The sequence below is a fragment of the Rhinoderma darwinii genome, chromosome 7, assembly GCF_050947455.1.
Source record: "Rhinoderma darwinii isolate aRhiDar2 chromosome 7, aRhiDar2.hap1, whole genome shotgun sequence".
Taxonomy (NCBI): domain Eukaryota; kingdom Metazoa; phylum Chordata; class Amphibia; order Anura; family Rhinodermatidae; genus Rhinoderma; species Rhinoderma darwinii.
The window spans coordinates 62,059,270-62,077,504 of record NC_134693.1 but is presented as its reverse complement, the minus strand read 5'-3'; the positions used below and the strand labels follow the sequence as shown (position 1 = coordinate 62,077,504).

Below are 18,235 nucleotides of genomic sequence, written 5' to 3'. Positions count from 1 at the left end.
GCTTAGTGCTCGCTAATACCTTTAAACCAGTGGACATGGGGCTTTGGAACGCCAGTAGTTTTACATTCCATTGTAGTTTCTGCATTAACTGCTACCAACATTTCTTTTTTAACTACTGTCACAACTGGTGCCTCTGGGAAACAATGACAATTGCATAATGTTGTAATTAAAATGAAATGTACAAGTCACACATGTCATAATTGTGAACAAAAAATATTAAAATGACGACTGTATACGAGCTGCAAACACTATCTATCTATTATAATTTAATCCAGTTGTCAGTGTGTGAAGGTGATGTCAGTACAGAGCCAGATCACTCCACTAATGTACAATTCTAATGCAATATGTCCATTCACCCATTCATCCAAATGGAATCATTCAAATAGCTGGCAGCTTTGTTCCCCCTCCCCCAATTTTTTTTTTTATGCCAGATTATACAGTTCCCCTAAATACAAGACAGTGCTCACATGTTCACTAGATACAAATGATTGTTGAAGAGGTAGGAGATACACAGGGATAACACATCAAACTATATACCTTACACGACCATAAAAATGGTCCATAATTACGGACACATTCACTTCTATTGACCATGGACACCTTCCCGTATATTTGCGGGAAGGTCTCCGGCTCGTAGAAATGTTCTGAAAATTATGGAACATGTCCGTTCCATTGCTTTTTACAGGCTTTGCTCCCATACTTTGTTTGGGAGCATGGGCTGAAAATGCCAGTGGCTGTCCGCGGCCACCTGTGCCTATAATCGCGGGCCGTGATTACTGGCACGGCCGTGTGCATGGGACCTAACAACTGTATATTGTCTCTTAAGAACAGTAGCAGGACACCCAAAGATTGCATATGATCAATCTGTCATGTTTCTAGTGCTGAGCTATGCAAATATAAGGGATCTAGGAACAACTGAATGATTTACCACTTTAACCAGCTCAATCGTTGAGAGAATTCACATCATATATGGATGTTTGTTACTTGTCTCTCTAGTTTAGTTTATTTTGCCTGTCAATGTAGCAAATACATTCACCTGTTCTCTTCATACGTACCAATGTAGACAAGAACTGAAGACTGCTTGTCTGTTCCAGCAGCATTTGCCGCTAGACACGTATAAACTCCAGTGTCTTTCTCTATGGCATTTTTTATAAAAAACGTCCCATCTTGTGTTAATATGTATCTAATGTAATGAGATAAAAGTTTGCTGTAAATAACAATGCAATTCATATATAAAAATGTAAGCACTCTTCCTAAAACATTAATAACATATGGACTAGATATGTCACCAATGAAATTCAACAAATTAGACACCTGATATCTAGAATTAAGGAATCGAAGCCCGTTTTTTGCAAAAAAAACACAAACCCCATTCAGGCGTTGTGTCAAGAATTCCTACAGTCCCATACAAGTGAGTGAGACTTACAATTCTGACACAGTACTAGATAAAAAGTAACACTGACTCAGTTAAAAAAAGATGAAGGGGCCACTAGAAATGTGTGCCCCAGTTGTCAGTCCGCCATAGGACAAACATTGGTGGCTTACAGATGTAGCACAGTTTATCTTGACTCTGATAACTTGCTGCAGCGTGATATTACACAACAAATGCCATTGAAAAATCATTGAAAAAGTGTATTGAAATACTTTAAAAGTCAAGATAAAGAGGGCTGCAGCAATGTTTGTCATGGGGAAAACTCCTAATGCATTTATTTTTGTTCATAAAAATTTTCGGATTATGTTTTTTAGGTATAGACATTTTTATTTTATCAAATGATTAAAAAATAGATAATAGATGTTCCACATTTATCTAATTTATGTTAACTAGTACACAATTGTAATGTATTATAAGAATATAGTAGCGCCAGATATAATACTATATAAGTAACACCCATAGCAATCAATGAAGGAGCTGTGCACATGCACGGCCACCTATCCATTCATTCTTGGCCAGGATGTGGCGCCTGTGGCTAACTCACCAGCTTGGTCGGGGGTTGTGTGACCCCCGTTCTGGAGATAGTTCAGGGACCTGCATCTATCAGACATTTTTGGCATATCCAGTGGATATGCCACAAATGTTTATTGTTGGGAATTCCCCTTTAAGTTTTATTATATATGTTTACTAATGGCCATTTTTGGTTCAATCAGTATATATGAATAGATAGATAAAGTTGGAGTAAGATGCGCTAATTCATTAAGAGACGCACACCTCTTAATAAATTAGGTGCATCTCTGACTGTCTGTGCACCAGAAATCAAATCCCCATCTGGCATAGGCTTGCGCTATAATTTACGCCGTTTTTCTGGTGTAAATTATGGTAAATCTATTGGGGCCATGATGACTCCGCCCATTTATCTAAGTCCCGCCCTTTTTTTTTTAAAGTGTCGGAGTTGTCATAAAAATAGAAAATTCGCTTCATTTTTGAGAATTTTCTAGGCCAGAAAACTGGCACCGAGGGCTTCATAAATTCCCCCCATAGTCTTCAGAAACTAGTCATACCTTGTGGAGAATCTCACAAAGATGTCATTGTGAGTCCAGACTAACTGAGGGGCAGGGTATCCTGTTGCAGAGCATTTCAATTTAATCCCAGATCCTTTGGTAAACGTTAAATTTTTGGGATCAATAACAACTTTTGGTGGATCTGTAAGGAAAACAGTGAAAGATGCGTGAAATATTATATAAATACCATTGTACTAAATTGAACCCCTTTCCGTCACAGCCAGTTTTCATTTTTTCATTTACAGTACATATTTTTTTACAATATAATGTACAGAGAAACTTGTAAGTAATATTCTGTGAGGTAGAATGGAAAAAAACAGCAATACCTCAATTGTTTTTTAAATTAAATTTTACGCTGTTTACCGTGCAGTAGAAATGACATGTTAATTTTATTTTACGGGTCAATACGATTACAGTTATACCAAATGTATATATATTTTTTTTACTACTTTTACAAGACAAAAACAATTTTAAAAAAAATGTTTTGTTTCGTCATATTCTGAGACTCATAAATTTTCTTTTTCTGTCAATCGAGCGTTGTGGGGGTTTGATATTTGCAGGGTGAGCTGCAGTTTTGTATTAGTACCATTTTGGGGTACATACGACTTTTCGATCAACTTTTTATTCCATTTAGTGAGTCGAGGTGAACAAAAAAAAGCAATTCTAGCGGTTTTAGTTTGTTTTTGTTTTTATCCATTCTCTGTGCCAGATAAATGACATTATATTGTAATAGTTTGGATTGTTACTGACGCGGCGATACCAATTATGTTGTTTTTTTTTTTAATTTTGACATTACTTTAGGGTGAAAATGGTAAAAAACTATTTTTAACTTTTGTTATATATTTTTTTATTTTCTTAAAAAATTTATAAAAGTACTTATTCTATTTTTTTTTTTTTAGACCCACCAGGAGATTCCAGCCGTTAGAGCAAGGTGTCAACTGTACACTCCACACTCCTGACTATGACATACATGTACTTTAAATGTTGGGAAGAGGTTAAAGGGGATGTCCAGAATTATATTTAAAAAAAAAGTATCCACTCTTTTTTTCAGAAACAACACTTCGATTGTCCATGGGTTGTGCCTGATTTCGCAGTTCAGCTTGGTAGCACCGTGGTTTGTATTGTTGCCTTGAAGCACTAGGGTCCTGGGTTTGAATCCAATCTATAGTATGTTGTTTCTAGGGTTTGTGTGGAAACATTTTTGAGACCCACCAAAATGACGTTCTGCTGATGCCACAATATAAGGCTAACGGAATCAGGTGACCTCTCGCGTTCTCGCTGAATAACCTTGTTACAGCATAAGAAAAGAAAGTGACCCCTTTTATTCTTTTACATCTGCAAGTACCTTGTACAGTAAGATACGATAGAACTGCAGTTGTTCCACCTTCATTGGATGCAGAACAGACATATTCTCCAGCATCACTGATGTTTACATTTGCTATCTTAAGAGAGTTGTTGCTGAAAACATAAATCCCAGGAGCATTGGTCAGTCTTAAATCAAGGTTTTTTCTCCACCACGTTAAATTGTAGCGGACTGTACTAATGACATCACATATTAATATAGCTTCTTCTCCAATATTGACAGTAATGGCATTCAAAGCTTTAAGTACAGGAGGGGGTTCTACAAAACATAAAAACAAACAATAGCATGTCAGACTTCCATAAGAACATTTGTGCTTAAAGTTCATAAACATATAAATATATCATAAATCCTGCAAGAACTCTACAAACCCCTCCCCCCCCCCCCCCCACCGGCCCATTCTTCTCGTAAATGATGGCCCTAATTCAGGAACATTTGGAGGGTTGATTGGAAGGTGTTGTATCCAAGCAAATAAATCTGATTCTGGATCAACAACCTCCTTGAGTTCAGTATAGTCATAGGCTTATCTACTAATGGGTGGTAGACTTATCTACTAAATGGGTGGTAGATTTATCTACTAATGGGTGGTAGACTTATCTACTAATGGGTGGTAGACTTATCTACTAATGGGTGGTAGACTTATCTACTAAATGGGTGGTAAATTTATCTACTAATGGGTGGTAGACTTATCTACTAATGGGTGGTAGACTTATCTACTAATGGGTGGTGGGGTTCTTCTTACTAATAAAGCCATTATGTTTTATCTTCCCCATCCAAATGATTGATAGGTAAGTATACATCACAATTTTTTGCAGATAACACTTTATATAAGTTTTTAGATATTACTTACCATTTACATCTAGAAATGTCTGAGCTTGTGCACTTCCGGCAGTGCTAACAGCAAAACATTCATAGTAACCCTCATCATTGGAAGAAACATTAGCAAATTTCCAGAATACTTCTGTAGACTCTCTACAAATAAAATCATTTTATGTATTAATACAAGTTCTATCGAAAAAAACCAAAAAACCTTTATTAGGCAGTGATCGAGGACTCCAGTTTCTAAACATTGAATCTTCTATACACAATTTTAGCAAAAGAAAGAATCCTACAGGAAATAAGCCTGCTGTATTTTCAAACCATTGGATAAAAGTAAATTATTTCAATGACACCAAAAATCTTTCTGGCTTAGACACAAGAAACTCTTTCCAAAGTTAGCCCCCATTCACATTACGCTTTTGACCTAGGTTTAGCATGTAGGCCAGGAAAGCTCCCAACAACACGCAAAACGTGTCCATAAAGCTCCAATAGTCTGACTGAGGCTAAAAGAGTGTCCTTTTGGTCTCTGTTGGGCTAGTATATGTTGGTACACCCTCTTTTAGGTAAGGAATAGCATAATAGACCACACTATACAACGGGGTCCTGCAAAAAAATGTATAGTGCATGGTATACCTTTTTTAACATGGTAGCCTATGGGTAACATATGTCACTGTATGGCATACATCATAGGCATCCCTTGTATACATTATGAGCTTTTCAATAGCTTTTAATGACATACGTTAAATGGATGCCATAATAATCTATGAGTGACGAAAGCCTAACAGAGGCATCCATCGCCCATAGTCTATAATGGTATTCGTTTAACATATACGTCATGAAAAGCTATTATAAAGCCCATGATGTATATGTTAAACGGATGCCATAATAATCTATAGGTGACGGATGCCACTGTTAGGCATCCGTCTTAGCCTAAGTTTAACGTATAAATTTGGAGCTTTTGCCACATTTACTCTAAACGTAGGACAAACAGTTTAATGTGAACAGGGCCCTAACTAAACGCTAGTACAAAAATAAGCTCACTGCCGCGGGTCCAGCTTCTCTAACTGCTGGCAATCTACTGTTATAACAGGGGAAGCCGCTACTGGCCATGCATTTCAAATGGATGGCCGTCCATAAAAATGCATCGACAGGTTGGATCCGCCAGATCGTGCGGTAATCTATGCAAGATCTCAGCGCATAGAAAGGTTTTCGATTAGGGGAGCACCCTGTATGATATCCACATGTACAGGATTTGTCTTTATGGGACAACTCCTTAAAAGTTGTGTCGACATGTATATTGCAATGTAGATAGTTTTTCATTCATTCAGAATATGGGAGTCTAATAACAATAATGTAGAGTATTTCAACCATTTTTATCAGCAGTATAATATTATAGTTTATGGACAGGGAATATGGTATCGAGACAACCTCGTAAAGGTCAGAATAGGAAATCAATTAAATAGCATATTATAGTGAAGACTTATATTAATCCTCTACATATCAGATAACAGAAATTCACAGTATTAAATGAATTGCAGACACAAAAAAACTGTCTATATGAAACAAGCTGGAAAAAAAAGGGGAGGCAGCTGGCAAAAAATATTAGACTTTATTTCCTTTTTGTTTCACCATAACTTGTAAAATATGCCTAATTTGTCAATTAAATAAGTAATATTTTTAGTAAAAGTTTTAAACAGTTTTCTGCGCTCCGTAAAGACCTTCTAAATAACAGGCTCAATTTTCATCTACTACAATACATCATAACATTTTATTTTAATAACAATTATACCTACTGAAATTTTTGTTCTGTACCAAGTCTGATGCCGTTCTTTCTAAAATGCACAGCTACAGGTATAAGACTTTCTACATAGCAAGGAATGTGACCAGGTTGTAGGTAGTAACCAGGCGTTACTTTGGGCATTGACACCTTTGGAGGTCCTATAGGAATAAAAAATAGCAAGTAACACAGTAAACAGGACTACAATTGTTATACCCAAGGAAATTTGACATTAAAATATTGTTCAATAAACACTCATATATAAACCTAAGGAGTGATTTAAAAACTGCTGGCAAAGTTTTGAACCATGTTGCACGGTATTGTAGTCACACTTCACTAGATGGAGAAAGGAAGTGGTGATCTCTCTGAGCCCAAAGCTTTGGGTGTCAGATTTCTGGGCTCCTTTCTCCCCTCACCCTTCTTCCCACCAACTATTGCCAATTTGAACATGTGGTGTGGCAAAGAAAAAAATAATAATAAAGATTATTAACTTGAGCAATAATACATTGTGTATAATGACTTGGTCCTTAAAACCACCAGATCTTCACTACAGGAGTTCCTGGTATATGGACAAAGATATTATATATATATATATAGATATATATATATATATATATATATATATATATATATATATATACACACTACCGTTCAAAAGTTTAGGGTCACTTAGAAATTCCCTTATTTTTTAAAGAAAAGCACAGTTTTTTTCAATGAAGATAACATTAAATTAATCAGAAATACACTCTATACATTGTTAATGTGCTTAATGACTATTCTAGCTGCAAACGTCTGGTTTTTAATGCAATATCTACATAGGTGTATAGAGGCCCATTTCCAGCAACCATCACTCCAGTGTTCTAATGTTACATTGTGTTTGCTAACTGTGTTAGAAGGCTAATGGATGATTAGAAAACACTTGAAAACCCTTGTGGAATTATGTTAGCACCGCTGTAAACAGTTTTGCTGTTTAGAGGAGCTATAAAACTGACCTTCCTTTGAGCTAGTTGAGAATCTGGAGAATTACATTTGTGGGTTCGATTAAACTCTCAAAATGGCTAGAAAAGGAGAGCTTTCATGTGAAACTCGACAGTCTATTCTTGTTCTTAGAAATTAAGGCTATTCCATGCGAGAAATTGCCAAGAAACTGAAGATTTCCTACAACGGTGTGTACTACTCCTTTCAGAGGACAGCACAAACAGGCTCTAACCAGAGTAGAAAGAGAAGTGGGAGGCCCCGCTGCACAACTGAGCAACAAGACAAGTACATTAGAGTCTCTAGTTTGAGAAATAGATGCCTCACAGGTCCTCAACTGGCAGCTTCATTAAATAGTACCCGCAAAACGCCAGTGTCAGCGTCTACAGTGAAGAGGCGACTCCGGGATGCTGGCCTTCAGGGCAGAGTGGCAAAGAAAAAGCCATATCTGAGACTGGCTAATAAAAGGAAAAGATTAATATGGGCAAAAGCACACAGACATTGGACAGATGAAGATTGGAAAAAAAGTGTTATGGACAGACGAATCGAAGTTTGAGGTGTTTGGATCACACAGAAGAACATTTGTGAGACGCAGAACAACTGAAAAGATGCTGGAAGAGTGCCTGACTCCATCTGTCAAGCATGGTGGAGGTAATGTGATGGTCTGGGGTTGCTTTGGTGCTGGTAAAGTGGGAGATTTGTACCAGGTAAAATGGATTTTGAATAAGGAAGGCTATTACTCCATTTTGCAACGCCATGCCATATCCTGTGGACAGCGCTTGATTGGAGCCAATTTCATCCTACAACAGGACAATGACCCAAAGCACACCTCCAAATTATGCAAGAACTATTTAGGGAAGAAGCAGGCAGCTGGTATACTATCTGTAATGGAGTGGCCAGTGCAGTCACCAGATCTCAGCCCCATAGAGCTGTTGTGGGAGCAGCTTGACCGTATGGTACGCAAGAAGTGCCCATCAAGCCAATCCAACTTGTGGGAGGGGCTTCTGGAAGCATGGGGTAAAATTTCTCCCGATTACCTCAGCAAATTAACAGCTAGAATGCCAAAGGTCTGCAATGCTATAATTGCTGCAAATGGAGCATTCTTTGACGAAAGCAAAGTTTGAAGGAGAAAATTATTATTTCTAACTTGTCAATGTCTTGACTATATTTTCTAGTCATTTTGCAACTCATTTGATAAATATAAGTGTGCGTTTTCATGGAAAACACAAAATTGTCTGGGTGACCCCAAACTTTTGAACGGTAGTGTATATATATATATATATATATATATATATATATATATATATATATATATATATATATATATTTATATATTTATATGTATATATATAAATAATTAAATATATATTTATATATACATATATATATACATATATATATCTATAGATATATATCTCTATATATATATATACAGTATATATATCTCTCTCTATATATATATATATATATATATACATATATATATGTATATATATATAGAGAGATATATATATATACTGTATATATATATATATATATATATAAATATATATAGTTCCTCATCCTTGCATCTTTAAACATGCACCTAGGGTGTATAGATATGACAGTTGATAAACATGGGCTACGGTTTTGTAATTACCTGGTACAATATTAGAAAATGAAACACTTGATGCTCTCTGAAACAGGTAATCATCTTTATCATAACCTGTTATTCTTAGAAAAAATGGTTCCGTTGGTGGACTAAATTCAGTTAAATTCCATATCTCATAGGGTAGTCTCATAGGGTTATATTTTATGGGAATTGTCTTTAGAAGAAGACCTGAAGTAGTTAACAACTCAAGACGATCAATTCTTGCTGGATGCTGTAATCCTGTTGTGTTTAATAGAACAAATGTGGGAATCCCTGTAAGACAAATGACATTACATAAGGGATCAGGAAACTCAACATGCAGGACCATCAACTATGTTTTGTCTTGTTCTAAAGATAAGGAAAGCAGCAAAAAGTTTTAATACACATTTTTAAAGATTTTGTTGACCATGGAACATATTTTATTCATTCTGAGTTCATAGCGCCGATTATCTCTTCTTGTTCAGTGTCTGCAGAGCTTGCTCTGATGATTTTCATTTTGGGAAATGTTGTCTTTACACCAGGCACTGTATAGTAATCTTGAAACACGAACACTCCATGAATTTAGGGCAGCAGGGTATGTTGCCTTATAGGAGCTCAGTTAGGCTGTCACAGTTGTGTATGTGGGCATACAACCAGCAAAATCAAACTTGTGCTATAATAGGATCAGTGCAAGGTAAGTAGAGCAAATTATTTTTGGATTATACCTACTGTACATATAAACTGTCAGTTTATGTTTAAACATATACTGTCTCAAAGTATCTACCTAGTGCTGTAACTGGTACATACTGCCCCATTTTGTTTTAGAGGATTACAATCTAATGGATCACATCTACGTACAGTTTCAAGAAAAAGTAAGTGAACTTTTTGGAATTACCTGGATTTCTGCATCAATTACTAATAATATGTGGTCTGATTGTTATCTAAGTCACAATTATAGACAAACACAATCTAACTAATCTAATAACACACAAACAGTTGTACTGTTCATGTCTTTTATTGAACACATTAAAGGAACAGTGTCATCACAAATTATTTTTTAATATGTTAAAGATGTTAGTGCTTTATTAAAAACGTTTATATTTATTTGTGTGTTTGTGTTTTACTTTTTCTTATTTTTACACTTTTTCTTCCCTATGGGGGCTGCCATTTTTTGTTCCATTTCTGTATGTGTCGATTAACGACACATACAGACATGGAATACGGCAGCCACAGTCCCATAGGGACTGCGAACGGGTCCCGTCCCATCCACTTCTGTGTACGGCGTCTGTGTGGGAACTGCGCATGCGCCGCTCCTACACATGCCAATTTGAAATTGGCGCCGTCCGGCGCCATTTTCCTGTGGACCGGAAGTCGCGGTCGGACAGTAATATTACTACTTCCGGTCGCGGCTTCCGGACTTGTGCACTTGGACCAGCGGCAGCAGACGGAGCGGACGGGCCGGAGGGAGCCGCGGCGGCAGGAGCAGGTAAGAGATTTCAATGTATGTTCGTGTTTGTGTGTGTTTACTACTGTATGTAAACCTACTACACTGTGTGTTAGCTCAAAAAATGGCGACACACAGTGTAGGAGGTTACACCGTTCAAACCCCTCGTTTATCCCGGCACTAGCCAGGATAAAGGAGGGGGGGATGCTGAGAGCTCACTAGAGCGAGGGCTTTTTACCCAATTTTGCAATGCTGCAATTTTGGGAATAGCTCCATCTAGTGACCAGCAATGGGAAATATTATAAATTAGAATTAATTTATAATATTTCCTGACTCGTGAAAAAAATAAAAAAAATTTGAACAATGTTTAATTACCTACACACTAAACGTTTAATTAAAAAAAAAACAACATGTTTTTCTGACAACACATTCCCTTTAAGTAAACATCCACAGTGCAGGGAGATAAAGTAAGTGAACCTCTGTGTTAATGATTTCTCCAAAAGCTAATTGGCGAAAGGTGTTTAAATTAAGAAGGTGAGACTGGAAGTGTGGGTTTCACAGGTGCTTTCCACAATAAATAAAGGCACACTTTGCCTGGTTACTGACAAATCTTTTCTTTTCAAGAAAGATTGGTCAGTGTGAACCATGCCTCGAGGCCAACAACTTTCAGAAGACATAAAAAACATGTTATAAGGAAACATGAAGCTGGAAAAGGCTTTGCTAAAGACCTGGGTGTACATCAATCCAAGGTTAGACAAATTATCTACAATTATCAAGAAAATGTAAGATTTCTACTACTCTCCATAGGAGTGTGTGCATCCTAATATCACTCCAAGAGCAATCCTGGAAGAGGTGAGAATAAATCCAAGGGTAATAGCAAAAGAGCTACTCAAGACTCTGCAAACGGCAAAAATCTCTGTTCATGTGTCTCCTATTAGAAAAACACTGAACAAGAATGGTGTTATTGTAAGGATACTACAAAGGAAGTTGCTGCTGGCCTCAGGTCTTGGACATCCTGCGATCATTGAGTAAACAATTAATTCAAAGTTGTAGCAAAACATTTTACAGGAGATTGTAAGGGCAGCAGTCCATCACCTCAAGCTAAAGAGATGTTGGGTAATGAAACAAGACAATGACCCATAGCACACAAGTACATCAACTAAAGAATGGTTGAAAAAAATATTAGTATTTAAGAATGACCAAGTAATAATCCTGCACTTCACCCTATCCAGATGCTGTGGCATGATGAACTATTGATGAATATTGATGAACTCAAACACATTTGCAGGGAGGAATGGGCCAAACCTCCCCCCGAATATCGTGCAAATCTTATTTGCAGCTACAGGAAATGTTTTGTAGAGGTGAATTCTGCTACAGTGGGATCTACCGGTTATTAAATTTAAGGCCCCATGCACACGAATGTGCTGTTGTGGCCGCAATTCCCCTGAAAATCCACGGGAGAATTGCAGTCCCATTCATTTCTGGCCCATGCACACGACCATGGTTTCCACGGTCCGTGCATGGCCCAGGAGCCTGGGCCACAGAAAGAACGGACATGTCTTATTATGGCCGTGTTCTGCAGTCCAGGCTCATAGTAATTAATGCACGGGGCCATGTGAACGGCCCGCTAATTTGCGGGCGGCCCGCGCTTGACATTCCGCAGCCGTTCGACCCGAAAATCACTGCCATGCAAATGGCTACGGTCATGTGCATGAGGCCTAAAGGTTCACTTACCTTTTCTCCCTGCACTGTGGATGTTTACTCAATGTGCTCAATAAAATACATGAACAGTACAACTGTTTGTGTTTTATTAGTTTAGTTAGATTGTGTATGTCTAGAATTTTGACTTAGATAACACAGACCACATTTTATTAGTAATCAATGCAGAAATCTAGGTAATTCCAAAAGGATCACTTACTTTTCCTTGCAACTGTATATGGCGGACATTTCCCACATCTGCTTCAGTGATCTTACTAGGTGACAAACCTTCTAAACTGTTAAATCATGTTCATAAAATGGCAAAATATATATGTATGGCAGCTAGAATACACGTGGCTGCTCAATGGAAAGCTAGTGCCCTCTCAGTTTCCATAGTCAAAGACAGAATCTTCAGAATGATCCTCTATGAAAAACTACCAGAATGGATACTTTGAATCTGTTCTAGAATACCTGGCAACCTTGGGTTACCAACTTGACTCTCTAGGTGTCTTAAGGTCTCTTACTTTATAAGACTATCCTCATGTCCACTAGAATCTCTTACCCAAAAACAAGTGTCCTCTCACTTTTCGTAGCTAAGAACAGAATCTCCAGAATGATGTTCTATGAAAAACTACATGCTATCAGAACCGATACTATGGATCTTTTTCAAAATATCAGGCAAACATGAGCTAACCACCATGACTTACCAGGTGTCTCAAGGTCTCTTGCATCATAAGACTAGCCTTATATCCAGAGGTTTAACTTGAAGCTCCTTGGTCCCAATATGAAATCTGGAAGAGGGCCCTGTGTGCTATGCATAGTACTGGTGTCTTCTTGCATGGCAGAGGAGTCCTTGGGCCACCTTCGGCACTAAGCCCGGTTGCAACTCCTATCTCTGCACCCCCTATAGCTATGCCTCTGTCCATTCCCCTCAAATATCATTAAGCTTTTTATGTTTTTTTTACTCTCTGGTTTAGACTTCTCTTGCTCAGAAAATTACTGTATATATTACTGTTCAACAAAGAATAGCCACTGCATCAGATTGACAAAAATGTAAATCTGTTTTTATTCCATCAAAGCTTGCAAATACAGTGAACACAACGTTTCAGCCATACAATGGCTTGTCCCATGGGCTTAAGAAGGACCATTGTATGGCCAAAACTTTGCCTTCACTGTATTTGCAACCACTGATGGTTTAAAGCCATTTGTTGCATAGCAATATCCATGTATATTGCTGAGGGCTGTTTCCAATTCCTTACGGTTCTGTACTTGCACAATTGCCATAACCGTCACTTCACCCCTGCCCATGCATGGGGAGGATGCTTGCTTTTAGAAATCAGTTCTCCATTAATTATGCAATAAAAAAAGTTGAATAAAAGAACCCACCTTGTATAGGTCTGCTGGATGTTAAACTGAAATCTAAGGTAGGCTTGTTAGAAAATCCTGCTCGGAAATCTATCGTACTGACCCCAGTAATTCTCACAGAATGACGTCCATTACTTGATGTCTGGAAAGCAATCACAATATTATGTTCTAATTTATAACCATCTAGACAATATATGTCATTTGAAGTTCTATCTAACAATCACACTTCAATATTCAAGGTTTAACCTTGTCCAAACATCCAAACATAGAGCCGAAGTTAAAGTAACATGTGGCAGAACAATTTATGTTTTATTTTCGGAAAATATTTTTCTCCATCTTTATCAGTGTAAGGATCGTGTAATCATCCCTTGGCATGTACATGTGGTTTTTAATAAGACTATAATAACAGATATGATGTTACCTTTATTTTCCAAGTACCAGGCACTGGTTCTTTAATATTTAACACCTTGGCAGAATTGAATATATTTAACAACTCATTTAGGCCTGTTTCTGGTTTTATCTGCTTCCCTGAAATTAGAAAGGCAATAAGATTTTGTTGTATAAAACAGTAAACAACAAAGAAAAATGCTTTGAAAATCCTCTGGATTTCAGCAGTTGTTTTTCTTTAAATCTGACTGGTATTTTTTAGCCAGAACATATGCCGTATGTACCTGGCTAAATGTATCAATCATTATCATCAATTATTATCACATCAATATACAATAAAGGGGTTGTCCAGTCCTAAATAAATGAATAGAATATTAATGGCCTATCCACTGTGGCTCCCTTCAAAATAGCTGATTGGAGGGGATGCCGAGAGTCGGACCTCGACCGATCAGATATTGATGGCCTATCCTGAGAATAGGCCATCATTTTTTTAGTACTGGACAGCCCCTTTTAAGAGCAAAATGATAGCTGACATGAAGATTTTTGATTGGGCTAGGAAAGGAATCAGAGCATTTCATTCCCCTACTACAGTACCTATACAGATAAGGGCTGACACTGGACTTCTCGGAAACAAGCAAATGTTCAAGTATTACAATTTACAGAATAAATGAAAGCATAAACACCTTGTAACACAATACACAATGCAATGTTTAAGTCCAACATTCTGTGCTGATTAATTTCTTAATATATCTTTATAGCAGTTAGAGGGATTTGTAGTGACTTCTTAATATCTTTATAGCAGTTAGAATGATCGGTTATGACTTCTTTGTATCTTTATAGCAGTCAGAGTGATCCGTTATGACCTCTTTATATCTTTATAGCAGTCAGAGTGATCAGTTATGATCTCTTTATATCTTTATAGCAGTTAGAATGATCGGTTATGACCTCTTTATAGCTTTATAGCAGTCAGAGTGATCTGTTGTGACATCTTTATAGCAGTTAGAGTGATCGATTATGACCTCTTTATATCTTTATAGCAGTCTTAGTGATCGGTTATGATCTCTTTATATCTTTATAGCAGTCTTAGTGATCGGTTATGATCTTCTTATATCTTTATAGCAGTCAGAGTGATTGGTTATGACCTCTTTATATCTTTATAGCAATTTGAGTGATCGGTTAAGACCTCTTTATAGCAGTTATAATGATCGGCTATGACCTCTTTATATTTATATAGCAATTAGAGTGATTGGTTATGACCTCTTTATATCTTTATAGCAGTTAGAGTGATCGGTTGTAAACAGTCAGAGAGGTCTGATACAGATCTCTAAAATCCTTGCATAGACATTGCGATAGAATTATCAAAACAAGTGCAAAAAAAGTGAGCAATCACATATCAGATCTTATGTTTCAGAGGCCCTATTGTAAATGTAAGCAATGGGATTTGTTTTTATACACAACTTGTCCACTTTTACTTCTCATAAATTTTGATGACTGGAATCTCCTCCATTTTAAAAGATTCAACTCTTGCAGTCACCGTTAGGCAGATCTTAGGAGCTTACTGCATAATGTTTTACTATTTAGGTCAATGTATACTATAAATTATATGTAGTACGCTCCTAAGCTCCTGCTATTGGCGACTGCAGGCAGACAGAAGTTTATATTGTAGCTCAATGTACATGCTGGAAATTTGGAAATACGTTGAAGAAAAATTGAGTTTCAACTGCTATAATAATATATTAGGAAATGAATCAGGACAGAATTTTGGACTTATTTAGATTAAAAATAATTATGGTGTTGAAAAGAGTAGACATTCACCATACGTTTTATAGTTCATAGCACCACTATTTCCCAGCAGCAATCCAGACCCAACCTAAGATGGATTGAAACTGGGAATGTATTTTATTGCCTCAACAGAGTACAAAAAAGGGTGAGATGACTATTTATTCTAGTGTCTGTAGTAAGTGTAGGATAGTCTTACAACAAAGTTTTATCTGACAGATAATTATAGTTAAATGTTATAAAGAATGAAGAGCTCATACATCTGTCAAGCTGTTGTAGTTATTATTATAGAAACCGCTTACAGTGACATTAGAGCCAAATACCCAGGCAGAACAATTATGCATGGACCAGATCTTCTAATTTATGCAAAATAATGGAACTCAGGATTGATTCAGGGCATGATGTCATCAACCTTACCAATTGGATCATAGAGTTCAATATTTGGAGAAGGGCCACTAAGCGACACAGTAACTTCCCTAAGACTTGGATCAAATGGAATTTCCCAGGTGTGTAATGCACCATTCAAGTGGTCTGTAGACACAAGATGAACCTTTGAGGCTTGAACAGCTTCCTCTACCCACTTTAATACCTGAAAGAAGACATTTCATAATTATCAAATTTTGCATGAAACATTAAAAAGAATAAATGAAGTTCGAGCCAGAGCTAAAATTATTTAAAAAAAACCTTTGATGACAGGGCCAATTTTGGCCTTCACCCCTTAGTGACCAGGCCTATTTTAGCCTTAATGACCAAGCATTCTTTTTAATTTTTTCATTGTTGCAATCCAAGAGCCAAACATTTTTTTTTTCTGTTGACATAGCTGTATGAGGGCTTATTTTTTGCATGACGAGCTGTATTTTTTATTTTTGGATGAAACTAATATATTTATCAACTTTTATTAACTTTTTGGGGGGAGAATTAAAAAGAACAGCTCTTCTGGATTTTTTTGTTTTTGTTTTTATTGGTACCACTGTGGGGAACAGGGAATTTATAGATTAGCCTTTATTATTTTTTGGGGGAGCGGAATAAAAAGAAAAAAGCAATTCCGTCACTGTTTTTTTGCGTTTTTCTTGTACGGATTTCATAATGGTTTAAATAACGTGTTAACTTTAGTGTTTGAGTCGTTAGATTGTGGCGATACCATATATGTCTATGCTTTTCAACACCTACAAAATAAAACCACTTTTTATTGAAAAACGTGTTTTTTGTTTTTTCTTAGCACTGCCTAATAGACATAAAGCCATGAAAGACCTGGGGGCTGTCTGGCAACCCATTAGCAAGGGGCAATTGCATTCACGGGCATTCAATGGGTGACAGAGGGAGCTCCCTCCCTCTGTCAAACTACTTAAATGTTGCGGTCGCTATTGACCGAATGCATTTACGTGGTTAAACAGCCGGGATCAGAGTTATCTCTGATCCCGGCCATTGCAGTGGTAACCCGCTGCCAGTTAATGTCGGGCTTCATTGTTGAACGCTTGGGAAGAGCTTTCCCATCACATATATGCACATTGGAATGCGAGAAGGTGACCCGTCACAAGATGTACATGTAAGTGATAATGCCGGAAGAAGTTAAGGACAAGAACAATTTTTTTTGTCTTGCCTCTTTGCATCCTGACAGTTATAACTTCTCTATATTTTCTTCGCCGTAGCTGTATGATCTTCGCCGTAGCTGTTTAAGGCTTAGTTTTTTTGCAGGACAACTTGTACTTTATTTATGTGTAGTTATTTTGGCCAATATGCAATAGCATTTTATTTATATAAATTTTTATTTTGTCAAAAATGCAGGAAAAAAGCAATTTCGAGTTAAATTTTATTATGTTTTTCATGCCATACAACGATCATCATAAATAAATTAGGAGTTTCCTACTGAAAAGTTATGAGTAGCCTGCAGTATGGACGTCAGCCAGTCCATGCTGCTATTAGAGGCAGAATCTAGTAAACAAGTTATATATAAAAATTTATATTTGGCAAAATTCTACGCTATAATAGGTTTTGTATATAATTGGAGATGCACTTTAATTTCCCGTGCGATGACACTGCTGGGAAATGAAACACTTGCTGACGATTATTGATAAGTTTACCGGCAGTAGGGCTCCGTGTTCTCAGCTTACCGTTGGGGGAACCTTCTACAAAACTGTCAATAGAGGACCACCGCTTCATGTAATTAATAATAATAAAAAGCACATGCTTAGTTTGCCAAATATTATGCTAGGTCTACATGGCAACTTTGGTCACACGACATGAAGATCGCAATGTGAGATCACAATTAATGATTGTGAATATAACCACATAACGACACGCGACCTAAAGGAACTGCAGATTGCAAATCGCGCGTGACTTTGAATAGACTTTAATGCAAGTTGCGTGTAATTGCGACTCATTTGTGACATGTCAGCAATTTTTTTGGGGTGTTTTTGGATGTAACAAGGGCTAAATCACATGCGACTCGCACCGAATTACACCCTTACGTAGTCATTAAACAGCAAGTTACAGACAAATTGCAATTTATTTTTTTTGCCGTGGGTT

The 18,235-nt window shown here is 37.1% G+C and overlaps 1 protein-coding gene across 1 annotated transcript in view; it reads right to left on the bottom strand.

Moving 5' to 3' along the window:
- Nucleotides 1-18,235, bottom strand: part of HMCN1 (hemicentin 1) — a 345,767-nt gene that overhangs the window by 272,165 nt on the left and 55,367 nt on the right. Inside the window, exons 5-14 of the mRNA XM_075833451.1 lie at nt 16,127-16,298; nt 13,965-14,071; nt 13,565-13,685; nt 9,067-9,330; nt 6,469-6,613; nt 4,707-4,828; nt 3,842-4,117; nt 2,497-2,638; nt 1,056-1,183; nt 20-133 (exon numbers count right to left, since the gene is read on the bottom strand). Of these exons, the coding sequence (XP_075689566.1) occupies nt 20-133; nt 1,056-1,183; nt 2,497-2,638; nt 3,842-4,117; nt 4,707-4,828; nt 6,469-6,613; nt 9,067-9,330; nt 13,565-13,685; nt 13,965-14,071; nt 16,127-16,298 (1,591 nt within the window). The remainder of the gene's footprint in view (nt 1-19; nt 134-1,055; nt 1,184-2,496; nt 2,639-3,841; nt 4,118-4,706; nt 4,829-6,468; nt 6,614-9,066; nt 9,331-13,564; nt 13,686-13,964; nt 14,072-16,126; nt 16,299-18,235) is intronic.